Source organism: Artemia franciscana, chromosome 1 (assembly GCF_032884065.1).
Source record: "Artemia franciscana chromosome 1, ASM3288406v1, whole genome shotgun sequence".
In the NCBI taxonomy this organism is placed as follows: domain Eukaryota; kingdom Metazoa; phylum Arthropoda; class Branchiopoda; order Anostraca; family Artemiidae; genus Artemia; species Artemia franciscana.
The window spans coordinates 41,543,576-41,571,194 of record NC_088863.1 but is presented as its reverse complement, the minus strand read 5'-3'; the positions used below and the strand labels follow the sequence as shown (position 1 = coordinate 41,571,194).

Here is a 27,619-nt window from a genome sequence, read left to right as displayed (position 1 = left end):
ATATATATATATATATATATATATATATATATATACATATATATATATATATATATATACATATATATATATACATATATATATATATATATATATATATATATATATATATATATATATATATATATATATATATATATATATATATATATACATACATATATATATATATATATATATATATATATATATATATATATATATATATATATATATATATATATATATATATATATATATATATGCAACTACTCTAGGCATTGCTGCAGTGCAAACTGTTGTGTGTAAATTTGCAGGAACAAAATACTTACCAGATTTGAAAACAGCGAGAGCCTTTAGGCATCCGTTTTCACTCAAGTCAGGTGCTAGTTCTCGGTATCTCGCCATAAACTCCTGAATAAAAATTCACAGGTTATTATAAGTATTATTAATAGCTACAATAAGTTTTAATAATAACTAATAATAAGTATGAACAATCCCAAGAAGCATTAATAAAATTACAAGTATTTTTCATTTACATTTTGAGGTAAAATTTTCGTATAAATCTAGCAGTGAGTTTGCATATTATATTCTGTTTATCATGAACTATCTACTTTTCAAAGTTGACAGTCTGACTATGCTATAAATTTTGTAGATGGGTGGTATGGCTTTCTGGCTAAAATCACTCTCTGACGACCACTCCCCTTTCTCTAAATGCTTTACTACAATTTGGTATTATGTTGCTAGAATTTTAAGTGTTAAGTTGTGTTAGTTTCTTTATAAGCAGCTCGAAAGCCACGCTTCGTCTGAGATTGAGAGCTAGGTTGTAATTCAAAACATCCTCCCCAATCTTGCTTCAGCTAATAAAAATTGCATAATAAACCAGTAAATCAATATAAAACTTTTCTCGGGAGGGGGGGGGTACAAAGATGCACCAAAAACTTGGATAGAAATTTAGTGGAAGGGGGGTAAAACCCGGTAGCTCCTCCCCCTGGATACAGCAATTAGTTTTGACTTTAGATACATCCTTTTCTTTTGGTCACTGCTTTCCTAGAAGACCAGGTGTATTTGCTGAATAAAAATATGGTGAAAATACAACCCCCTTATACTTCTATTGGATCACAAGAGAACTCAAGGAGCGTAATAAATAACTAATTTTTAAAAAATATCACGTCAAATGCATCCTTCTATTCTAGACACAATAAGTCCATTATATTTTCGACTTGAGCATTATAATGGGAAAACGTTCATTTCAGATTCCAGACTGAACAACTGTCCCTTTGTTGAATTTATTTTAGGAGAGGAGAATAGGCTCAAAAAATTAAGAAAAAAATATTATTCAGAGGATGGATCTTACACCACAGAAAGTGACGCAAATAGGAAGATATTCACCTGTATAGTGTTCAGTTCTGCTTGGATCACAAGCTGATCTGGCAGTTGGTGGCGAATTGTTGAATGACGAGCTGTGAGAAGCGGACTTAAGTCCCATGGAGCTGACCAATGGGATAAAGTCAAAAGAAACAATTCTGACCAAGTATTCTCGAGGAGGGTGATCTAGAAAGTAAAATACAATACTCTTAACTAACAGATACTTTTCTTTTGCACTAACAAACATTTAAGTAACAATTTTTGCCAATAATATTTTATCCGGTCTTTATAAAATTTCTACTAATGTCTATCGGTGAATTTCTCCGGCAAAGCAAAATGTTATTGTTTTTGTACTAATTTTTTTTCACTGTCTTGATAAGAAATTTTACCAATTATCAATATATTTCTGTTTGAACTGTAAGTGGTGAGGCATTGTGGTCTAAAATCCTTGCAATACATAAAACAGGCTTAATTAGTTGTCCATTCTATATGTTTGAATCATTTATGATTTTGTTACCTGGTGTCTTGGAAATAAACTAATGACGGTTCATTAATTATCATTGATGATAATTGAAGTCCGGGACACAAGTGCAAACTGCCATCTATGAATATAACGAAAAGAGAAATCATCAATGCAACAGCACAAACATATTAAAAAAAGAAAGGAGATAGAAGGAGAAAGGGAAAACTGTTTTCCTAAATTAGTGATTAATATAGACCAGCACTTGAATGAGGCCTTAACCCTACTCATCCATAAAACCACATAGGTCAAACAGCATAGCCATACACAATCAACCATAAAGAATAATCCATGGACAGGCAGTCATGTCGTCAATAAGTATAAGTCGTCATTAACCAAACAATAAAAACAGTAAAGACAAATAATTCAGAGGCAACAACCCAACAATAATTATTATTATACGTGTATGACGAGTTTATCGCATATAGCTTGGGGACATCTACGGAAATGAGAAAACGACCATTAATAGTTTAGCCTGGGCTTGAAATATTACTTACAATTTGTTCCTGGTTTTGTCACATTGCAAATTATCAGTTGAATTGATTGTGGGACTTACCAAGTCATATGTTTAAAAATGTCTTTCTTGATATCATCCGTAATCTGAGAATATTATGAAACTGTTCATGGTAATTAACCTTGGTGAGTAATCTCCAATAGTGACAAAAACTATAAAAACAGGAATTTTGAAGTGACCAAAAACAGTCTATACATAATGAATGTATAAAGTTAATTTTGTATTAAGTTTTCAAGAATTACGTTCTAGTTTTAAAGTTTTTGCAAAATTGTTCAATTTAATGAACAGTGAAAAACGAAATATCATAATAAGTTGTAACCAAAGCTAAAAAAAGAAGTTATTATGGAAATAAATATACATATATTTTTTGTGCTGATTCCGGATTTATAAAGTATGTCAAGCATTTACGTTTTAAAAACTTAGTTTTGAAGTTAGAAGAAAGAGAAATACAAATTTGTTGTGAATTAATCTATCAAATTTGTTGTCTGAAGAATTCAGATAGAAAATTTCAGTCTTTACTTGCAAAAATACGCAATTTCGTGTCAAACAATTCATTGCAACGAACTGTAGTAAGGTGCAACCTGGCTCAATAGTATCCGAAACTCTAAAAAATGGAATTTTGATACCAATAGTTAAATCACAAGAATTGCATTTTATACTGATTTTAAATATACGAGTTTCATCATGTTTAGTCTTACCCATCAAAACTTACGAGACTGAGAAAATTTGCCTTATTTTACAAAATAGGGGGAAACAACCCTTAAAAATATAGAATCTTTAACGGAAATCACACCATCAAATTCAGCGTCTGTGAAAACTCTGCTATAAAAGTTTCAAGCTCCTATCTACAAAAATGTGGAATTTTTGTTTGCCAGAAGACAGATCAGGGATGCATGTTTATTTATTGTTTGTTTTCTTGTCTTTTTTTGCAGGGGTGATCGTATCGACCAATTGGTCCTAGAATGTCACAAAAGAGTTCATTCTAACGGAAACTCAAAGTACTAGTGCCATTTGTAATTGATCAAAAAAAACTGGAGGACACTTAGGCCCCCTCCCACGGACCATATCGGTGACTTCGAGATAGTCATTATATTCAGCAGAAAAGGAGATGCCCCCTCCTCAACACCTCGCTTTTTACGCTAAAGTTTTTTATTCTTTTAAAAAGAAGAGTTGTGAAAAATAGTCAAACTTTAGCGTAAAGAGTGAGGCGTTGAGGAAGGGACAACCTCTATCATTTACGTAATAATTTCTGTTTATTTTAAGTTCTAATGTCACTCCTTACTTTCAGTTGAAAAAACTTGTTTTTTATTTATTTAATTTTTCTATAGAACATCAGGGATGTGATTTTATTTGCTATCTTTTCAATACGGCTGATAATGTTGAGCTATGAGTCCTTTAAACTTTGAAGATGACTCATTAAAAAAAATTGAGTTCTAATGCCCTTTTAACAAAACACATGGGGCCATGTCATAAAGCTATTCTAATCGTTTTGTTTGAAGAAATGCCAATTTGTGTTTGAATATGGCCAAAACACCACTGGGCAAAAATTTTGAGTCAGCCAAAGATTTTAAAACCATTTAAAGTCTTCTATAGGAGGGATATTATTTCAGTGGGCTGAATTTGTCATATTGAAAATTTGCCATCGCGAAACATTTGTACAATCGGTTAAACTTGGACTGTTTATATACAGATATTTGAAATCTCATGTCCAACACATTCTCTTGGGGGAAGAGGGGTGCGCGGAGTTTCAAGAAATAAATTGTGTATTCCAGAATATTCTTACTTCCCTTAAGAAGTTGTCGAGGTCAATTTTTACCCCAAGCGTATATAAAAGAAATAAAGGGATTACGCCAAGTGCACTTTTTTGTGTTGTGCTTATTTTTTACACACTTTTGCTAATTTTCACCTTGAATTTCTAAGAACCTTCTGAAAAAGCAGGATTTTGAAATTAACCAAAATTAAATTGAAAATGAAAATATTTTCGCATCCTTATAAACACTTAGCTTTTCAGAGGATCAAATAACTTAAAGATATAAAATCTTAAAAGAAATCAAATATCTGTTAAAACTACGTTCACACGTTTGCTCATCTAGACATAAATTTATAACCGTCATTACTTGGGACCAGTCAAGACTGCTCATAAAAGAAGAAGGAAAGTGTGATTGGTAGACAATGAATATGGTTAGACATAAATTTCTCGCTGAATATTCATGTGGATTAGACTTTGCAAGTAATGCTATCACACTTGTAACGCACTGAAGTGCTAAGGCTATCGTTTGAAAAAGGGGTGGGAGTGATCAGGGAATGAACTTTTACGCGCAAGATCAATTACAATAAAGTTTTGATCGTACAAATGAAGTGCGAAAACATTACGTGCCTTTCCTAAGATTCATTAAAATTTACCAGAGAGAATAAAGTTAAAACAACACTTTTAAAAAATACTTTAATCAATCTAGTAAAATAAATCTTCAAAACGAAAAGGGTAAACTCCTTTCTGTGTTATGACCGTTCCACACTTTCATTTTAATCCTAGGAAATGCTAATTTATCTGAGTAGAAGTTTGAAAAGTATATTTATTTTCTTTTTTACTTTTCATCGCAATTAGAAACTAGACCTGCGTTGCCTGAGTAACGTGAAGTGTTGCGGCAATCTTCGTCCGGCTTCGCCGAATAAAGTATTGTGAGGGCAACACTTTGGTTTTGTTTCTTTGCTATCGGTTAAACGCTGAAGTTGACAGCCTATCGGAGCTTTTAAAACGTTATGTTCAAAGAAGAACGCAATCAGTAATCACATGATCAAAGGCTATTCCTCAGCGTTGAAAAAACAACAATAACAGAAGAATATCGAAAGAAGGGACTAAATTGACTTTGCAACCAATTGAACTTTATCCTTTTCAATCGTAGACATCGTGACTGATCAAGACTTGGAACAATATCTTATATAATCTAGTTGGTATTTTAAAGCTATCCGTAACTTTTCAGGATCAAAATACCCTAGATGACACTCTATTAATTATTACGAAACTGACTCGTTGTTTTACGTTATCGTTTGTACCCGTTGCGTAAACACTTAATTCTAGGTTACGGTGAGTATGGGTAGGCTACACCAACTAGCAAAAGTTACAAACCCCTCTTCACTAAAGATGATTGTAGCCTAAGAGACGATTACTACTTACAAGTCCTCTACATGTCTTACCACTGGAACCAACTCTGTCTTACCATCAAATACACTGGAAACAAATAATTGGTACACCAGATAGCAAAATTTGCAAGCCCCTCACTGCCGAAGATGATTATGAGCTAACAGCCGATCTTTCCTTACAAGTCATCTACATGTCGCACAATTGGTATCGGCTTATTTTTGGTTTCAGTGTGTACCCTACTACTGAAGTTGTCAACCCCTTGAAACTTTCAAACTAGTATATCTCATGAAGAAATTTTTGTACTAAAAAGTGGATGACATAAACTTTGATCAGCTCATCAAGAGCTATCGATTGCCGTCGAAAACAAAATTCTATCCGTCTTAGTTCAAAAGTGGATTATTTTTTTATTGCCGTAGGCCACCTTTCTAACCTCACCACTTAGAAAGGAGCAAAGGATAAGCTCCAATTTCTTTAGCAATGACAGAACTTTTAAAGTTTAAGAGGTGTATCTGATAACATTTCTGTACCTCAATCCCAAGTCCGAAAAAACAAATGATAAACCCAGACAAAATCACGGCAGCACTTTCGGACCCGTGGGAAAATGCCTCTTTTTAGCTTCTGTAAATTTTTCTATTTATCACTCAAAGAAGATATATTGGCTGTGGGGCCAGGTAACTGTCGCATATATTTAACACTTATAGATTTTAGTCCCTCTTCAATTTGAAATTGGTGCCTGCCTGCTTGAACGGAGCTTTCCACTCGAAAGCAGAAACATGATTTGATGAAACGAAAGCTTGGCTGCGCAACTTCAGATACTCCTCTCTGACATAGGCTACATAACTCCACTTCACTTCGCACACCATAGGCCCTGGCTCGTGGACAAGCAAAAACCATCCTTTTTGGCCACAGGCAAGAGTTCTGCGGAGCTTTCCAAAATGTAATGCCATATTCATCAATCCGGCCTGAGGTCCACACTTTCCGTAAAAACCGGACAGGTTAGACCCTTACCAGTTTCCAGGAATAAGCTAACATCGGCGGCATAGGAAAAAAGAAAAACCGGGACAAAACCAAACACAAAAAAAGCTTCAGAAAAAGTTTTAACGAATTTTTTCATGAAAGTAAATGGGTGGAAGTCCAAAATGGGTAAAATTATCCTAAGTGCGAAGGAGTTTCTGGCCCTCTTTATGGTAAAATTTAAGTCACGGTTGCCTAAAAACCTAATAAAAATTCAACAGAAAAGTGAATCGGTGGTTTAGAATGTTTCAAAAAGAACTTTCTAAAATGAAAAACTCTCGAAAAACTTTCTAAGATAACCACAAAATAATTCGTAAAAGTCATTCAGAAATAAGGTTCAAAAAGCTTAAATAAAGTTTTAACGAATTTTTTCATGGAAGGAAATGGGTGAAAGTCCAAAATGGGTAAAATTACCCTAAGTGCGAAGGACTTTCTGCCCCTCTTTATGGTAAAATTTAAGTTACGGTTGCCTAAAAACCTAATAAAAATTCAACAGAAAAGTGAATTGGTTGTTTCGAATGTTTCAAAAAGAACTTTCTAAAATGAAAAACTTTCTAAAATAACCACCAAATAATTCGTAAAATTCATTCAGAAAAAATGCTCAGCCAGAAAAACCCCCCTTTTTCAGGACCATTTGGCTGTTAATTAAGGATACACACTTCTAAATTAAAGTCTACACCAGTCACCATATTTAGGCCAATTTTGTAATCAGTTGGCGAGAAGAGTGGAGAAGAAGGTACAATAAGAGTGTATGTAAAATGAAAATGAGACACTTGCAGAAAACGATAAATTAAGCAATAAAAGACATTTGAAAGGGTTGAAAAATTTGCTTTCCAGTAAAATTGAATTATTTTTCCTGTTTGCCTTCATTTAGTTTTCTTAATACAGATACTGAAACTAAGCCTGCAGCAAAAGGAAGAAAAAGTACGCTTGATATTACCACTTTTTTGATGCTATTATTCTGCGTACCTGATCTGACTCTGAGATGGACTGAAAAGGTGCAAGCCACTTAACCCATCGAATGGCCATCTCTAAAAGTCGCGTGCTCGTCTCTTGCAGGAGGTCATGAACTGGTGAATTAATCAGAGGAATAGTTTCTTGACTCATATGTCTTAAAGGCCAGGTTAAACCCTAAAAATGAAGCAACCGTATGTATCTTAATTAAGTGTTATCGCTCCCCAAGGCAAAGGAGTACTCAATACAAGGGTCTGCTCAATGGGGCACTAAGGATGGATAATTACTTCGAAATTTTCGGCTGACGAGAAGAGAAAATTTTGAGAGCTTATGGTCTTTCCATTTTTTGGGAATTTTCTTCTTTGATAACATTCTCTTCAATGTTGTACTTTTAGTTGTTTTTTTAGGACTTTGTTCTTGATCCAGCCTATACTTGCTTACTCTTGGTAATTTTAGGTAACAAGACTTCCGAGGCTCAGTGGGGTATTTGTTAGCCACCAGCAATCTGGCACCATCATTCGTGATGAGCTTCTGCAGATTTTATTATCTCTAGTCATTGATGTGTCCAACTTTTCCCATACTTCTAGAACCCGGGTGGTTCCAGATCAGTCTGGACCACAGGATATTTTCTGGACGGTTCTGAAGCTTTTTTTTCCTGGCTGCTGAATTTTTTTAAAGATGTGCGTGTTTATTACAGGTTTAAACAATAGAATCTTCGAGAGAATGGCATACCGCAGACTTAGAGTGAACGAGGCCGTTCAAACTATTAGGCCCACAGTCTTCCTAGTCTAGTTATGGCTTTGAATTTTTTGAAATTTATTGCCGGAACGATATGTGATGGGAAAGTCAATGTTATAAAATCCGAATTAGATTCTAACTAGTTCAAGATCCTAATTAATATTAAGCGCGAATACCACACTGTCTATTACAGAAATGGAGCCAAACATCGAATTCGTCCTGTCATGGCTTGTTTTAGCTGAATTATACACAAAATATTATCTCATATATTAAAATTTTAAATTAGGAATTCATTTATTGGAAAAAAGGCGAAAATTTCCAATTTGACAGTTCGCTAATTATAATAGGGAATTCTCTTTATGGCCTATGTTCATAGGGCAGGCCCCAAAAAAGACGGACGGAGAAATCTGTCGACTTTAAGATAGACCAGTTATCACTCTGTAACAGATAAAACGAAGTACAGAGCCTTGACGAATGAGCTGGCACAAATCGGTGCCACCAAGCTTCCCACCAGTATAACTAGGACTTACAGAAGTAATTAATAAATCAAACAGTTTGTCTAAGACACTGTAACAAAAGTAGAAATATTAAATTAGTTTACATTTAATTACATAAGCCAATTAGATTTATCAAATAAAATTTTCCCGCTGTTTTGAAATCCTTGGAGGCGTCCTAAAGCTTGAGGCTTATGTAAGTTCAACACTGGCACCCCAGGGTCCTGAGAAAAACACAGACGTCCCAAATGTTTCAGTCGCAACTTTGTGCTTAAAGTTTGAATTAGAGAAGAGGTCAAAGTTTTAGGCTAAACTCGTAGGTCAGAGGCTAAATCCTTGTTCGTCTGAATGTTCATCCCATTCACGTTAAGCAAATCTCATTAAAAGCTTCAACGGCTTAATAGGAATGGAAATGTGAGCCCTTTTAGTCCCCCAAATTACGATCAAGCTAAACCTGACGCTTCTCAAGTTTTATGATTTTTTATGGCTCACCATATCTAATAGGGATGATGTAAAGAAAATAGATTTTTGAATCTGTTAAAGATGCCTCCAACAGAATATTTCAAAATTTGAAATGACCTTGAATAGTTTAGGCTCTCATGGCAGATATATGCAAAAATAAAAATTCTTGAAATTTTATAAAATTTTTAAAACTTATCCAATGGTTTTATATGCTTTTCATATAATTTTACTAATTCATCTTTTTACCAAAATTACCCCCTACTGAGAATAGCTCCTTTGCTTGCGAGAATATTCTTCCCTATAAGCTAATGTCAAGAATCGTTGTACATGAGTGTTCGTGATCGTTGTGCATGGGTCTAGAGCAATAATATCTGCCAAATTCTGAAGGGATACATTTAAAATTCAAAAGCATCATTTTGTATTTTAGAAGGATATTTTACATATATAGAAGAAATTAAAGCCTGAGCTTCCCCGTCTCTTCTTCCTCCAAGTTAAACACGTGTTAAACATGACCTTTCAAAATTTGCTGGATTTCTTAGACTCATTATGTGTACTAGGGTTGAGGTGCAAAACTTCAATGTCGCACCAGTTGAAGATACATAGGTTTATTTATCATAAAAATAGAAATATGAATTTCAGGGGCTTAGCCACGTCAGTTACCCAAGATATAATGTCATTATTAAGATATAATGTCATCAGTTTATAACACATCAAAAGCGAAAGGTATACTTTCAGCAAATTTCTTTGGCCTTATGTACTATATATATCAATGTCTGTACAGGTGCGCTGAAACACATGTCCCTGCTCACCTAGCTAATATTTTTGTGTTGTTTAAAATTTTCCCGTAACCATGCAGATGTGATTAACGCACGTAATATTTTACTTCTGTGTCACATCAGCTGAGATTATCGTAAGGGTGTGAATTTATCATAAGAGTAGAAAGGTGGATTCCAGGCTTGATAAATGCACGTAAAATTTTCTTCTATCTTGTTAAGAAGAATTTGCACTATATCGTGTAACAAATTCTTACGAATACCATATACAGTGGCACCACCGACTGTAGAAAATCCCCTATTTTATCCTTCAATTAGTATAAAAATTTTTGCTCCAAATCACACCCTCCCTCACCTCCCCTATCTACCACATTTTTTTTTTTACTTGTTATCTTATTTTTCGTGCCTGATTTTTTTAATGTTTGTGAGTCCTAGAATCAACTGCAAAGGATTTGCACATATCCCTACTTTAATCTATTCACCTGTTATCGTATATCTATATTTTATTTAAACCATATTACCTTTCACTCTGTTCAATAGCTACCCCCGTATACTGGACATGTTTTAATGGCCTCTGTTCACCTGGAATCTTATTCTTCAACCCCTCCCCCTCTCTGTTTTCCATGTAATGTTTAATGTAGTGTGATTTTGCTGTTGATAAGCGGATTTTCCTCCAATGTCTATTGACAATGGGGGAGAAGAATGTTTTTTTTTACCATGTGAAACATTAGGATTAAAGAAAGTTCAAGAGCCTAAGTTTGACTAAGAAGAGCTGAAAAATTGAAAACCCTGTAAATTTTGATTATCTATTAAAGAATAAATATTAAGGGAAATTTTTCACCTATGGACCAAACTTCAATTGGACAAAAACGCTACTGAACAGAAGTTGAAAATAAATACTGTTTAGAGTCCTGAATTCCACCATCCGGTTTATGGTCACAGAAGCTATAAAGAAATATGATATTGCAAATTAAAAGTTGTTTAAACTTTTAGCATCTTGTTAAGGCTGAATGACCATTTTTATATTGTTTATTGTTAGATTTTTTCATAAAAACTAGAAAAAAAACATCTATGGCATAAAAAATTGAAATCACGAAAATCTGGTCCGATTTCTCAGTTTCGTCAATTTCTGTGCACTAGTTGCAAGGCTAATTCATAATGCATTATCTTTCCAGGAAAGAGAGTTCTTAGAAATACCACCCTTTATTTCCTATGTTAATAGGTGTGAAACCAATAAATTGTAATTTATTTGGTATAAAATTGCTCATGTAAAAACGTATGTTTCCAGGCAACAGCGTTGCTGATCTTTTAGATTAATGTAGTTAAGGAAAATAATATAGCGTAGAAGCAGAACTGTCAAATATTTTAGACGCATTAACTTGCTTTGGAATATAATCCTGATTAAAAATATTTATATTATTTTAAAGTATTTTGGTTTTAGTTTTATTAAAATCCTAAGAACTTTCACTTTGGGTAAGTGCCCCCTCCCCCTACTGTGTTAACAACCCTGGATACCATATCGTATGTCAAAATCCTTTTATTAAGCCTCTTTTAAAGCACAGAAGAATGCCCAAATAACTTGGCAACATTGGCATTTGAGTTGTCTACTAGCCAAACTACAAATTGCAAGGATCATCATGTATATCTATAGACGAGATATATTTTATTAAAATTTACCTACAAGAGCAGCAATGAAACTGAGATTTCGTTTTTACCTTTTTCAAGCTTAAGTTAATTTTCCAATACAATAGTAGATTGCAGTTTAGTCTATTTCCAAATATTTTCATTACAAGAGCAAATCACGAAGACTTAACGCTGTTGAGAAAGATGCCTCATTCTTCCAATGAACGTGATGGTAATCTTACATGTATTTTCATCTGGTATTCAACTAAAACTAAGTAAATAATCCGTTTTGATTGTGATTAAGTCTGAACACTTGAATGAAGCCAGGCAGCAAAAAAAGGTCTTGAAAACATAGTTAAAATAATAATTTCCAAGAAGTGATAAAACAGGCTTATATGGTTTGATAAATAAATGAAAACAAAATAATAATTACGTGTATGTCAAAATGAGGCCAAGGAATCCCAGTTCCAAATATTTCTGGTAGGGTGACTGATGTACTCATGAAAGATGGAAGAGTGAGACGGAAATCAGTAGTAGCCGTAGAAGGAGCAAGTGCTCTAGTTTCCCTGTGGGTTTTTGACTTCCTAGGCCCACGCTCATGTTGTACAGCTGCATAAAAAAGAACAGTATCTGTTTCAGCTTAAAAAGATTTAAACAACAAACTGAACAAACTGAAAAAAAAAATTTTTTTTACACCTTCATCCTCCCACTTGGAAGTATTATGTATTGAAAAACTATAAACTGTAAAAAATCGTGATGTCAGCACACTACTTGTATATGTTCCAGGACAATCTTGTCTTCTCACAAGAACCTATTTAGGAAATTTCGCGAAAAAACGAAAGTAATGATAGAGCTGAATCTGGAAGACCAAAAGTAATGAGAATGTCCAAAGATACATGGCTGGAAATGAAAAAAGTTCTCAATGCCATTACAGCTCAATATTTTGATATGTGCGTTCGAGTCCTTAGTAACTGAAGTGCAGAAGCTGAAATCAACAATTGATTAAAATATGTGCTCTAAAGGCTTTGGATATAATTCTTTTCATTACAGGCTACTCTTTGAATGAAACAGCTTTCTGATAAATGAATTCGTTGTAGTATTAACCAATAAATAAAAAAGAAACAGTTTTGAGAAATAATTAGGTAAAAATAGAAACTGAATATGTAACGGGAAACCTTCTGTGGTCAAGGCAGGCCACAGAATGGCTTTCTTCCTTTGTTGTTGGGTGACTTTGGTTCATTTTATCTTACAATATATTCAATTTTAATTTAAAACTTTTTCAGTCAATATATGTCATTCAAATGTTCTGATTGAAAAAGGAAGTAGAAAACTATAAATCTTCGCATGGAAGTAAGCATCAGTAATGATGGTCTTATTGGGACAAAAAGACTCCTTCTGTACAAATTAAAACTGAAACCAATCTAGTATTTCTGTGAATCATATGTTCGACTTTGGAATGGTCATTCTCATATAATAAAAATCCAAACTTGTCCTTTTTCTCTACTTCTTGCTCGTTGTCTTTTAGGACTAATCCGTTGTTGAAAAACAGTTTTTGCTCTCGATAGTTGTATCTTCTTTTCAGAGCCCACTTACAGTTGATGCTCCTAGAAAATGGGACGATGCCACAAAAAGGGTACCTATGTTCTCTGCTTACTACTTTTTAAGTCTTTTTATTTCAGTTCTGAGATTTACATCTTGATAAATCTCAGATTCTCGAATTATGATCAACTTATCGACTGGAAAAGAAAACAAATAAAAATACTCTGCTAAATTATAAAATACAGATGATTCAATTTGCATGTATGCATCTAACGATTATAAAACAAAAAGGTTTGCGATTAGAATCAGTCCTTGAGACAGCCAAGCATGAAAACCTGCAATTTAAGCTATGCGAAAATAGCATTACATCACTGCCATCTACATTTATCAAATTCAAAGTGTTATTTAATTACCATCAAGTGGGTCTTAAGGACTTTAGGGTCAAAGAAGGACCTAAATCAACAACAACAGTAACACAAAATTCGATGATATCATTTTATTTATGGTCAAATACAGTTTGGAACTGTTTCCTTATCACAGGCAGCGATTTCATAAAAAAAACGATGTTAGCAAATCGAAAGATGTTGTGAAGAATGTAAAGAACCAGTAAAAAACGATTTTGGCCCAATTTACTATTTATTTTATTTGATTGTTTCATTTTTTTTTTAAACATTCACTTTGTGTCGAAGGAGTTGTCGGAGAAACTTCAAAAAGCGCTCATTCGTTTGGAAATTGAAAGTGCTATTGCTCTTTCCAATAGTCAAAAGGGATTGGAGGACAACTAACCCCCCTCCCACACCCATCATTTTCCCAAACATATTCAATCAAAATTTTGAGATAGCCATTTTGTTCAATATAGTTGAAAGATCTGGAAATTATGTCTTTAAGGATAACCCCCCCCCCAAAAAAAACCCTTTGGGGCATATAAGGTTTTTATAGAAAGCGTTGTCGTGGAAACTTCAAAAAGGGCTCTTTCGATTAGAGTTTGAAAGCAATTAACCCCCCTCCCACGTCCACCGTTTCCCCAACACATCCAATCAAAATTTGAGATAGCCGTTTTATCAAACATAGTTGAAAGGCCCGGAAATTATGTCTTTGAGGATGACATCCCCCCCAGTCCTCAAGGGCAAAGGTTCTAATTCATGCCCTGGGGCTTATAAGATTTTTGTAGAAAGTTTTGTCTTAAAAACTCCAAAAAGGACTCATTTGATTGGAGCTTGAAAAAGACGAAGTGATCGCAGGGCAGCTACCCCCCCCCACCCCACACACACACACGTTTGTAATGTCCAAAAATGCATCTAGTAGAAATTTTGAGATAGCTATTTGAATCAACACAGTCTAAATATCATATAACAAGGCTTGTAGGGTTGAAACAAATCCCAGAGCCTAGGCTCAAGGGTTGTAAGTTATGCTCAGGGTTTTTTTTTAAGGTTTTAATGGAAGGGACGGTCGATAAACTTGAGAGAAGGCTCATTTGGCCAAAAATCCCGTTTAAGAGTCAAAAGTGACGGAGGGCAGCTAGCCCTCCCCCTTCCAAGAACCCCTCTTAACCAGATGAATCTGATTAAAATTGTGAGATACTGATTTTGCACAAAATCGTCCAAAGAACTTCAACATACCTCTAGGGTTGACGCAACCCCCCATTGCCCTGGGTTCAGGGTTGTAAATCTTGGCCTGGGGTCATATAAGGTCTTTATGAAATAGTTGGTCACATAAAATTCAGATGAGGCTCATTTGATTTGAAATTGAAAGTTATAGTGCCCTTTTTAAGAGTCAAAGCGATTTGAGAGCAACGACCACCCTTTCTCCCACGCTCATGATTTCCCCAGAGACGTCCAATCAAAATTTTTAGATAGAAATTTTGTTCACTGTAGTTAAAGAGTCCAGAAATTACGTCTTTCAGGAAGACACCCCCACCCCCACAGCACTCAGGGTAAGGGTTGTAAGTTATGCCCCGGGGGCAAATAAGGTTTTTTATAGAAAGGGTGGTTGTATTTGCTTCGTAGGGGACTCATTGGATTGGTAATCTGGATTTCTACTGCCCTTTTAAGAGTCAAAGATATGAGAAGGCAGATACCCCCTCCCCACCCTCCCAAAAAACGTCGTGTTTTCCCGAAATACATCGAATAAAAATTTTGAGACAGTTATTTTTATTGAAAATAGTCCAAAAATCATATAACAAGGCTTTTGGGACTGATACAAATCATCAGAGTCTTGGGACGAGGGTTGTTATATCAAGAGGCATTTAAGGTTTTTATGGAAGTGTTGGTTGTTCATCTTTAGAAGAGACTCATTTGGTTGGAAATTGGAAATTTTAATTCCTTTTTAAGCGTCAAAAGTGATGGAGGGCGTTTAGCCCCCTTTCCCTAACAACCCCTCTTTTCACTAAACGCATCTTAATGAAATAATTACATAGCGACATTGTTAAAAATAGTTCAAAGAAAATATAATAATGCCTCTAGGGGTGAAACAGCCCCCCAGCACCATGGGGATAGAATTGTAAGTTATGCCATGTGAGCATATCAGGTTCTTATTGAATGGGCGATCGCATAAAATTTAGATGGGGCTTATTTCATTTGAAATTGGAAGTTATATTGCCCTTTTTAAGACTCAAAGTGATTTGGGAGCAGCCAGCCCCTCCCATGCATACATATCATTTCCCTTAATTTTTTATAATGAAAATTTGGAGACAACAATTTTGTTTATCGCAGTTGAAAGTTTCAGAAATTATGTTTCTGAAACCACCCCCTACATCTCTACATCTCTCAATTTTTGTTCACTGTAGTTGTAGAGTCCAGAAATTACGTCTTTCAGGAAGACAAACCCACCCCAACAGCACTCAGGGCAAGGGTTGTAAGTTATGCCCTGGGAACATATAAGGTTCTTATAGAAAAGGTGGTCGTATATGCTTTGGACGGGACTCATTGGATTGGTAATCAGAAGTTCTAGTTCCCCTTTTATGAGTCAAAGTGTTTATCTGTTCTTTATTGTACGTTAATTTAAAAAACTTTTTCCACAAAATAAGCTTTTCAAAAAAAGTAAAGAACTAAATTGAACCAAAAATGAACAAAAAAAGGAATCAAATTATCTACCAATCATACAACTGCCACGAATCAGCATCAATAAGTAAATGAAACCCAAAATCAACAGAAATTATAACAAATAATCGAGTCAAACTCAAAACAAGCAGAAATTAACATGAGTAGGGTCCAAAGTCCCTACGCCTTTAAAAACTAGAGTATAACTTGTACTTTACTGAAGAAATTCTGTTAAATATTTTCACTTTTATAAATTTAACAAATCAAAAATTAATTAAGAATTTAAGGAATAAATATCAGCATATATATATATATATATATTAAACTAACAATGCACACTCATCTGATTTTATTTTCAGTAGAGTGCAAATTATTTTCTAACTTTTAGAAAGCAAAGGGGTTTGAACCCTACTCATGTTAATTTCTGCTCGTTTTAAGTTTGACTCGGTTATTTATTCTAATTTCTGTTCGTTTTGGGTTTCATTTATTTATTGATGCTGGTTTGTGGTAGTTGTATGCTTGGTAGATTATTTGATTCCTTTTTTGTTCATTCTTGGTTTAATGGAGTTCTTTACCTTTTTTTGAAAGGCCTATTTTGTGGAAAAAGTTTTTTAAATTAATATACAATAAAAAGCAGATGAACACTCATTCGAAACATTTCTTTGTACCAAAATTGACGATTCTATTCAATCTTAGCCAATAAAAGAACTTAAGACAACATTCTTTCACCCGATACTAATTTATTATGTTATATGAGCTTGTAAAGTTTTTAATATCAGAGGCAAAAGAAATCCAAAAGGTAGGAAAATAAAGTAAAAAAAAAAAAATAAAATTTTCTTACCATCTTTGTTCATAGCTGCTGAAAAACATTTATTGAGTCGGCAGGCTCGGCATTGATTTCTATGAGTTTTATCAACTGGACATTTTCCTCTAAGCTCACCTTGGGCTTTGCATGTATAAATTCGGCCTCGATGTATGCTTCTCTTGAAGAAGCCAGAACAACCTTCGTGAAATAAATCTTTTTATTTCGAAGAAAATGATTGAACCTACTTAAAAAAGAATAATAGCGTGTGGTCCAGGCCTAACTATCTGTTTCTTTCAAGCAATTTTTGACTTACATGGAAGAATACTCATCCAGTATTAGTATAACTTTTGAGTTGTGAGCAGTGACGATACCAAAGAATAAATTACATTGCTGAAAACAGAGAAGAACAACACATCGGTGAAATTCAAAATACATAAATAAACATTCCTGTGTGAAATGAGTTTGACAAAGAGCTGGTACAGCATTAAAAATTTTGAAAAGAAAAGAAGTAAGAATTAATTGTATATGGACACTTGAAAATTGAAATTGCTTTTCTCATTTTTCCTAATACAGTGTCCCTGAATTTTCCATCGAAGGGTGGTAAGTCCAGAAGACCGTTTATTTTTAGGCTGTATTTTTTTTTGGATTGGCAAGGAGGCTTATTCCTCCTGTCTATAAATATTCGCCATAAACTTTAAAGGAGAGCGGTAAGCTAAATCGGCCATGATAAATCAAAATGGATTGTGCTCGTATGACGCCCTCTGAATTGGCTATGCAATAGAGAAATTACAGTGCATCCATTTGAGGAGGGAAAGGTTATAACTTCAAACAATCATTGCTGATAAGAAAGAGGAAATATTACATGATTGAAAAAAAGCTTCAAAGTATCTTGAAAACTATATAGCATGCAGGAATTTGATTTGGACTATTCAAAGGAACATGGCAAGCGCTATAAGTTAAAATGATTTTGAGGTTAGTAAGTGGAGAAAAGTTCAGAAAACGATTTCTTGGAAAACAAAAATCAGTCCAAGAGCACTTTTTACATTTTATGAGATTCTATTGTCTAAGTACTGGAACAATTTATATCTTGTACCTTCGTGTGGATTTTATCTAAAATGGTAATCCTCTAAAGTAGCAATGCCATCTAAAATGGCGGACCCATACAAAAAGGGTACGGGACCAATTTACATAAAGGCACGAGTTTTATTCTCGTTCCTGATCGCCTTTTATTTGTGCATTAAATCTTGCCCCTTCAACAGTCCCTTCTTTTCAAAGCGAAATTTGACAAAAACATAATTTATAATGAGATTTAGCGGGCATACTATCAATCGATAATAAGATTTATTTGAAATCAGGAACCAATCAAGAACCTAAATTCAATTTCCTTGATTTATTCTTAATTTAGCTAAGATTGACCAATCAGAAAACTTTATTATTAGTCGTTGGCTGTAGTAAAAAAAAAAAAAAAAAAAAAATTAAAAAAAGACTATATTTTAACTATCCAGAACAATCCTATCGAATGAATCCTATTATGAATGGATCTGGCATTGGCTGAATCCTGCCGTTAGCTAGATCTTATTGTAAACTAGCTATTAATTTTAATATTTTAAATTGTGTTTGATACACACTTATTTAGTTTCTTGCCAGACGATTATTACAGGATTACGAAAATCAGCAAATAATCTTCGTTATGCATTTTCTTCGCTGTTTGTCTTATGGACTTCATTATTTATAGTTGAAAAGAGTACAAAATAAATAGCCTGTTGAAAATCAAAAGGAAGTTGAATCATATCCATTTATTTTCGATTGAAAAATAAGAATTATGGAAAAAGTATAATATATCTACTTAATCATCCACCCTGAAAAAGACAAAACATGTTTTTCAAATGAACTAAAGACCTAAAAAAAAAATTTGAAACGAACAAAAACTATCATGTATACAAAGAGTGGGGAGGGAGGGGGCTTATATATCGGAATGATCTATAAGTTAAATGTACATGAATGCAGTAAATATAACCGGTTGGCTATTGTTGAGTGTTTTGTAATTTACCGGAGGCCTTTCGTGATGTTTGAACTGAATATTTTATTATTTAAAGCAAATTCAAATAAATAAGCCCTACCATGCTTCAAAAATGATTACTATCCTTGAAAAAGTGCACTTTTTAAAACTCTTATGTTGTGTGTGGGGGTGTCTGAAATGTAAAAGCTGAACCCTAGGGTAAAAATTTTTACATTTATCAAACGTGTTTCTTTGGAAAAATGTAGCTTTGACGGAATACCGCACAACCTTTCTCCCTTGTATGCAAGTAAGCATATGAAAGAACTCTTTTACACGAAACTTAAAATCTTTCCGTAATAAGAGGGGAGTTGTCACCTCACAGCCTGCATGTCCAGTCCTAGTCCAAATTTTGTGAACGATTCTTTCCTCGTCTTTAAAGCTACGAAAGCTACGAAATTTTAGCCAAAAAAATTGCATTTTCTGAAGCTTTAAAGACGAACGCACCTCCGTGTACTATTATTGTCTCAGATAATGAGAAGCTACTTAAAAGATTTTTTGACAGCTCGGCAAGTTAAGAATTTTGATTCGATATCACTTAAAGCCCTCTCTGGAAAAAAATTGTTCTTCTGTATCATTAAATGATATTCAAATGAAAGTGAACTATTGTACGCTTAGAAAGGTAACTGTTAAATTCACTCATGGCTAAACAACAAGAGTTCGCACTGGAACACAATTCAGAAGATAAAGCATTCCTCAGACAGCTTTGTTTCGACAATGGGACAACTTTTCAGGCTTCTGGTGATTTAAATGGACATACTGTGAGAATATGGGGATCAGAACAACTTATTTGACTAAGGAGCCCCAGCTTCATAGTTCAAAAGTGAACGTGTAACGGGGAGTCAAGTGCGATCAGATAATTGATCCGTTTTTCTTCATCGACGCAAAAATTGCTGTAGATATCTATTCACCTTTCTGACCAAATGCATCAGTTTCGCAACCACAACTGATTAACTGGTATTCGATCCTGATTTTTTAGCAAGATGGTGAACCGTCACATTGCATATTCGTTAGTTTTTCAGTGAAACGTTTCTAGGCTATGAATTTGTTGGGATAGCTCAAATTAATGGCCACTGTGTTGAAGACAGATGCATTGGAAGGGACTGGGTCAATTCCAGATATCATGTATCAACCACAGATATTGGGCAAATAGTAACATTGCTGAGTTTCAATAAACAGTTTGCATGTCATTGCCACTAATGATATGACTATCTAGTATCAAAACGACAGGAAATCAAGTGATGTCTTGATGAGCTTCGAACTACTAAATTTGCTCATATAAAGGGATATTAAATACAGTTAAAAACTTCTTATAAACTCTGACAAAAATAAATAAATGTAGGTAGAGTTTTTCACCAATGCCATTGGTTTCAATTGTAAAGGACTTTATAAACACCCTGCCTTATTCTGTCTAGAATAATCATTTTGGAGTGTAACTAAAGAGAAAAGGAGAGTTTATTTTCATATGATTCAGTAGTCTGAAAGGTTTGATTGAATTTCATTGGTGTGCGGCTACTGCATACCTAATTAAGGCAATCACATTATTCCTTAAGCGTAAGCTGGAACCACATTGGAACCACAAACCCTGCTTTTTAAAGCCTGATAGGGCTGCTGTTTGGAATTGTAAGCCAAGAAGACAAGCAAGAGATTAATGTCAAGTTTTGACCAGCTGTGAGATTAATAAATAAGCTTTCTCTTTCTTCAATTTTCTTTAATGATTCATTTTCAGTAATGATTTAGAGTTCAAGGTGAATGCATCTATCTTAAAATTGGATACTTATTGACAATATCAAACGAGTAAGCTTTCTCAGTGAACTTTATGAATGATGAATTTTAATCCCAGTAAAGCTAGCTAGATGTAGCAATATTTGGCAAAAGATCGGTTTTCATTAAAACATGATCTTATTATTCGGCATGCCTTGGAATTCTTCGATGCAGCTGCTGTTGCGGCTGCAAAGTCTGCTTTTTGGAACAAAGTTTTGCCCGGAGAAATTTGCCCAAGACGTGCAGGATATAAGGCTACACAGAGTCATTTATGTGATATTCTTGAGCTACTAGCGAAATGCGATTCTGAAGATTTAACTGTACCTACGTATGTTATCTTGTCAGCTAATGAAGTTCCTTCGGTTCCTGACCTGATGTTTTCACATCTATCCTCGAAGCTCACGCGAATGGAAAAAGTCCTTAATGCTGTTGCGTCTCGTGCGGAAGTTTATGATAACCATTTTCCGCCCCTTCCTCAACCTATTGAACCAAATGTCCTAGCGACTATTGTGGTTTCCAATATCCCTGCTCCATTTGACAATCCAATCAAAAGAAAAGAAATGCTGGATAAAGTTACTGGTCATGAATGTGTTAGTAGTGTAAAAGCAAAAAAGGACCAACTGATTGTTCATATAGACAAATCCGCAGTGAATGACTTTTGCTCTTCAAATAAAAATACGGTAACATCTTGTGCGACTAAGATTCTCACACAAAAAAAAAATACTTGGAATTGCTAAAGGAATTCCTTTTGAATTTGATGTTGACCAATTCTGCAGTGAGGCAGGCATAGAATCAGCTAGTTGTCTTGGTGCCTCTACAGTTGTCAAGATTGACTTTACAGATCTATTGCCAAAGGCTCGGCTGCTAAAAACAGGACTAAAAATCGGCTATGAACTTATTCGAGTTTCTGAGTTTCTGACCCCACCTAGATGCTGTCACAAGTGTAGATCCCCCAGCCATATCCAGTCCGCCTGTTCCAGTTCAAATCCAAAGTGTGCAATCTGCTCAGGACCCCATGTCTCTACGAAAGACTCTCCCTGTAAACTCCCGGCAAAATGTGCGAATTCTGGTGGTCCGCATTTGTCGTTTAGCCTAAAATGTCAAGTCCTTAAAAAAGTGATATCTGCTGCCAAGTGATGGCTCGCTCGATATTCCTACTCTCTTTTAATATTAATGGTACTAAGGATAAAGCTTCTGTGATCGAAGAGTTCATAAATGACTACCATATAGTCTGCTTACAAGAACACCTGCTCTCTTCCACCAGTTTCAGTTTCCTACAACGAAGTACATCACATCAGTTATTTCTTATAAATGCCCGCACAAATTTTAACAGACCCTCTGGAGGGCTTGCATGTTTTGTGAAGCGGAGTTTAAGTGGTCTAAATCCCACTTGTTTATGCTCGAACGATCATTTTCTTGCCATCCAGTTAGGCAATACTGTTATAATTAACACTTATTTGCCACATAATGCACGTGGAATTGATTCTATGACTCGGTTCGCTAAAGCTTGCTCCTCGTTATGCTCAGCTGTGAAGCAATTCGCTGATTCTGAACTTACATATCTAATTGTTGGTGACTTGAACTGCAATATTTTAGATAACTCGGCCAGAACTGACTGCTTGTTAGATTTAGTTCCTGATCATAAAATTTTGCCAAAGGATCAGTCATATACTTACATTCATCATTCAGATAGTGTACCAAATATTGACCATGTGATCTGTTCGCCAAGTCTCAGTATTTCTGTAGTGCATGTTCTTACGGATGAACAAGACATTGATCATATGCCGATGTCATTTACGTTTTCCCTATCTGATGTTCCTGCATATTCCTCTACTCCTAAGCCCTCACGGTGTTTCGACAAGTATAATTGGAATCGTGAAAATATTGCCCTTTACAGTGTGACGCTTGCTACACTGCTTAGTTCTATTCGTATTCGTTTCATTTGCTCCAGACGCGGGTGCCTGTGAAAAATATGGTTGCCGATATAAACCTGTACTATTTTCAAATTATTTCCTGTTTGAAAAACGCTGAGTCTTGTGCTGTCCCTTGTGAACGAGTTAGGTTAGGGACTCGTCCACCTGTGTGGAATAATGATTCAGAGTTGAAGTCGATTAAGAACCGTGCAAAGTTATGGTTGCGTATATGGTCAGAATGCGGAAGGCCTGCTTCTGGTATTGTTTTCAGTATTAAAAATTGCACTAAAATCTGCTTATAAGAAATACCTTCGTGCAGTCCGATTTCGGGATTTTGATTTTACATCAAATCCAAGTGATTGGAAGAAAGTTTTAAATTCTAGTAAAATTGTTAGTGGTGGTCCTGGCACTTATATTTATAAGTCAGCTTGAGAATCGTGTTATACTGCTATTTTTTTTCCCGGATTAATTATGCAGTTCATTCACGTTTTTCAGCTGTTTTGAAACGTATGCTACCGTCTGCTCTATCTCAGCAGGATATATTTCCGATATCCGCTGATTCAATTTACCTGACTATTCAGTTGACACAAATGGAATATCAGTGAATCATTTGAAACCTGATTGCCCCCCTTTAATATCGCATTTACAACTACTTTTTCAAATGTGTTTGTGTTTTTCTGTCGTGTCGGACAGTTTCTTGTGTGGCACAGTTACTTCTATTTTAAAAAGGGGGAAAGATCCATTTTCATATTCTTCTTATTGTCCTATCACTGTTTCTTGTACCTTAAGCAAAGTCCTTGAGTATTTACTTCTCCCTTCTATAACAGATAATATAAACTTTGGAGTTAACCAGTTTGGTTTTCAGCGTGGTCTGGGATGTCCCAGATTGAATCTTAAATCTGGGATGTCCCATATTAAATCTTCTCCTTCTGATTCTTCTATTTTAAAGATCTCCGTAAGACAAGGTGTGAGACAAGGTGGAGTTTTATCTCCATCAATTTTCAAAATTTGTATTGCTGATATTTTAAATAGTCTTCCAACAACTTACCTTTTAGGTAGTTCAAATGTCTCATATCTTGCTTATGCAGACGATATTCTTCTCATTAGTAGAACTAAATCTGAGCTTTCGGCTTCTGTTCGTTCTATCTCTACTGCTTTCTCGAATGTAGGTCTAACCCTTAACCCTGATGAATGTGAATTCCTTCATTTTGGTCCTTCTCCTAACCAATCTTCTAGACTTTCTAGAAAACTGTTCTGAATTTAGCATTCCTTGCGTGACTTCTTTAAGGTGGTTGGGCATCACTCTTACTAACAATTTAGTCTCTTTTCGTAATAAAATTGTTTCTGATGCTAAGGTTAAACCTCAAGTGGGTTATTCTAAAATTGTTGCGAACAGGGGGAAATACAACCGCAAAGCACTTTCACAAATTTATTCTTGCTTTTGTTATCACTCGGTTTTATATCTTTCTGGATTGTATCCTGTTTTAAAAAGAAAAGATTTAAAGGCTCTCAAGTCATTTTATTTTCGTTTCCTCCGATTTTTGTTGTATCTTCCTTCCTGGTACAAGAACAGTGATATGGTAACAAATTTCGGGGCTCCAGATTTATTAAAGAAACTTAAAGTGCTACACCAGAAACTATCCGACTCGATATATTTTACTATTAACCCTTTTCATGGTCTTCTAAGATGTTTTCTACAGTAATTTTATGTGTTATCAGAAGTTTTTTTTTCTGTGTGTTTGTTTTCTACTCCGCTGTCTCAAGTGGGTCACAAACAAATTATTATTATTATTATTATTTACACTACAATAAGGCAAAATGAAAATTTTTCTTTCTGAATGAAGTTATAAAAGTAAAAAAGAACCACGAATGTTTTTGAATGTAAATTTTATTCATATATTTTAACAGATGTATTTAATAATGTAACTGCTTTTGATGTATTTGCCTACAGCTTGTCAGAAAAACTTCCCTGAAAAATTTAATATTTACCATCACAGGAATAAATTCCGTAGTGTTTCCCAGAGCTTCTATCCCCACAAACTTTGCAAGGAATGTCCAAGAGACGATCACCTAATAAGAAAATGAAAATAGTAAAATCATTTCTAATAAACAATCTAATTCACAGTATATACTCGAATTTGCCACTTCTGCTCCTTATTTTAGGTTGTTTTTCTGAGAACTATGGACTTCAACATATAATAACAACTGATATAGGGACATTGTGCAGTCCTGTAGACGCACCACATACAAGGGTATGTCATCAACCTAGCTGGTCAAGATAAATAATGCACAAGTGGGACTTTTTAGTCCTGCCCTAAAAATTAGCATTTCGTCGATCTATTCAGACAAATTTAAACAAAGTACCCAATGACCGTGACAAGTTCAGGGAAAGAAAGAATAAAAGGGCATTGGTGTTTGCCTAGTATAAAATAGGGAGGGGGTTCCAGGCCAGTGACAAGTTCAGGGAAAGAAAGAATAAAAGGGCATTGGCGTTTGCCGTGTATAAAAGAGGGAGGGGTTTCCAGGCTGGGAGACAGCTGCCACTAGGTTATAAAGAATGAATATTCATTTAAGAGTCTAAACCGAATTATAAACCTTAATTTTAATAGAACTCTAAAGATAGGCCTAGAGTTCAATAGATTTAGAGTTTCAGTATAGGTCACACCCCTTCAAGGGAAAAAGGCTCCTTATAAAGTGTTTTTTGCTAGTGTAATTAGTGAAATATTAAACCCTTGTCAGACTCAGTCTTAAAGGATTTTCTTCTAGTTCATGAAGTGTTGATCTTTTAGTGCTTACTCTTGCTTAGTTATAAAATTTGCAGAGGTGCCATTTGAGGGAAGGTCAGGGGCGGGCAAATGCCCATCCCAGATTTTCCAGGGGGCCCAAGCTTCCACCAAAAAGGGCCCTTGGCTGGCCATAATAATCCTTTGTGTCCAACATAATCCATTCTGTCCAATTGATTTGAAATTACTGCACGCCTATTAACCAAAGAGCGTAATTACCTAACGACCCTTGGGGTAATTACGCTATTTGCTATTAATCATTGTAAACTTTGAAAGTAGGTTAGATACATAATAAAAGTCTCAAGTTCTGTCAAATGCCAACTTCCTAGATGGATAATTATATTAATATTATAAATTCTGAATATTTGCAGTAATTCCTCTAAGAAGACAGATCAAAATAGGTCAGTTCCTGTAGAATGTTTCGATGCTTATTTCTTTATTTTAGTGAATATAAGCCACCGTTTTAGATTACTTGAGTCGGTTCTTATTCTGTTTCTGTCCTCGTTTTATGTACATAAACTGTATCATATGTATAAGTAAACATTTTTATGCTCTACACATAAACCTTATGAAAGTTAGAGACGCTTGACATCCTCTACCGGTCGAACCCCAGATTGTAGGCCAACTCTACCATAAGACTCTAAAGACGAGAGCACAGGGAGGGAGAAGTAGAAGACTTTACATCATTCTGCCTATTAACTTTTTAGTAAGGTAAGTATAAAGGTATTAATAGCCATTAGCATTAGAACTCAAAAGATAACCAAGCATCTGAAACAATTTGTGACGACTTCGACGCTAGGAAAGAACTTCATCCAATCTTGAAATCGGACTACTACTTTGGCGGATGAAATGAAGCGAGAGTACTCCGAGACTTTCGACCGTCTACTATCCGAATTTGACAGAAGGTTTACAGATAATTTGCCAGTGATGAGCACACTCGAAGCCTTGGATCCAAGCTCGAAAAGCTTATGGACACAGAGTTGCTCAAGCGTTTCTCTGCTCTCTACGGCGAGCTGGATATCGACGACATTCTTCTCGAATCTCAAGCTGGTATTGCCAAGCGTTTCTTGCTCGATAAGGAGAAAAAGCCAGAAAACTTCCTAGACATTGTCGACCATCTTCAGGCATTATCAGTGGCTTACTCAGAAGTAATTAAAGTACTTTGTATTGCTGCCACACTTCCTGTGACAACAGCGAGGAATGAGCGTTTGTTTTCTAGCCTAGAAATAGTGAAAAACTACCTGCGGTCTACAACAGGAGACGATCGTCTCTGTCACCTCCTTTTGATGTTTACAGAGAAGGATTTAGTAAAAAATTGGACCACGACCAGCTTGTTGACGATTTTGCAAAGATGAAACCTCGGCAGTTCCCCTTGTTACCTTGAGTGTTGTAATATTTTTTTCTCTTGTTTTTCCTTTTGTAAATACATTTGATCTGAAAGCTGAAGGAAAACCGATATTTTTGATACAAGCCTCAGCATGTCAATGAAGATTACTTTCACTGACTTATTGTTTACTTAAATAGGAAAGATTCTCGCTGAGGAGGGCCAGCCTGTAGTCTGGTTGAATTTCCCACTTTCAGTTTAATTACTTAACCTCGTTGATTTTGATCTTCGATGTTATAACTAATCTTAGAGGTCAGTGTGGCTGAGTTACACATTCGGCTACAGTACATTTCCAAGCAACACACGGGTGCTGATAATGCGTTTTTACTTGGAATATTCGATCGATGTGCTGCAAAAACCCACATTTTTTCTTACGCGAAACGAAGTGAGTTGGGGGAAGGGGCCAAGATGGAGTTAATGCCCACCCCAAGATTTGGTCTAAATGGCGCCTGTGTAAATTTCGTGCATCTTGACCGTGTTTTGACCTATGTTTCATCTCAAATATTTGACAAAATCAACTTTCTAAAAAAAAAACAATCGACGAAATTTTACTATTTTTCTTTTTTCCCTCCAATTTGGAGGAAATTTTAATAGAATATAGGGCAAAAACTAAAAGGTGATCAGTGATTTTCAGTCATGTGTGTTGTAAATTTTTCCTAGTATTCCTCCTCAATTGCTTAGTATTAGGTATTTGTAGATTACAGGCTACATCGTTTTGACATTTCAGACCTATGGCAATTCCCACCCATCCATGCC

The 27,619-nt window shown here is 35.0% G+C and overlaps 1 protein-coding gene across 1 annotated transcript in view; it reads right to left on the bottom strand.

Annotated features, from left to right (window-relative positions):
* Positions 1–27,619, bottom strand: part of LOC136040114 (protein dissatisfaction-like) — a 43,474-nt gene that overhangs the window by 3,030 nt on the left and 12,825 nt on the right. Inside the window, exons 2-7 of the mRNA XM_065724248.1 lie at positions 24,686–24,766; positions 17,000–17,161; positions 12,015–12,190; positions 7,507–7,668; positions 1,372–1,533; positions 312–393 (exon numbers count right to left, since the gene is read on the bottom strand). Of these exons, the coding sequence (XP_065580320.1) occupies positions 312–393; positions 1,372–1,533; positions 7,507–7,668; positions 12,015–12,190; positions 17,000–17,161; positions 24,686–24,766 (825 nt within the window). The remainder of the gene's footprint in view (positions 1–311; positions 394–1,371; positions 1,534–7,506; positions 7,669–12,014; positions 12,191–16,999; positions 17,162–24,685; positions 24,767–27,619) is intronic.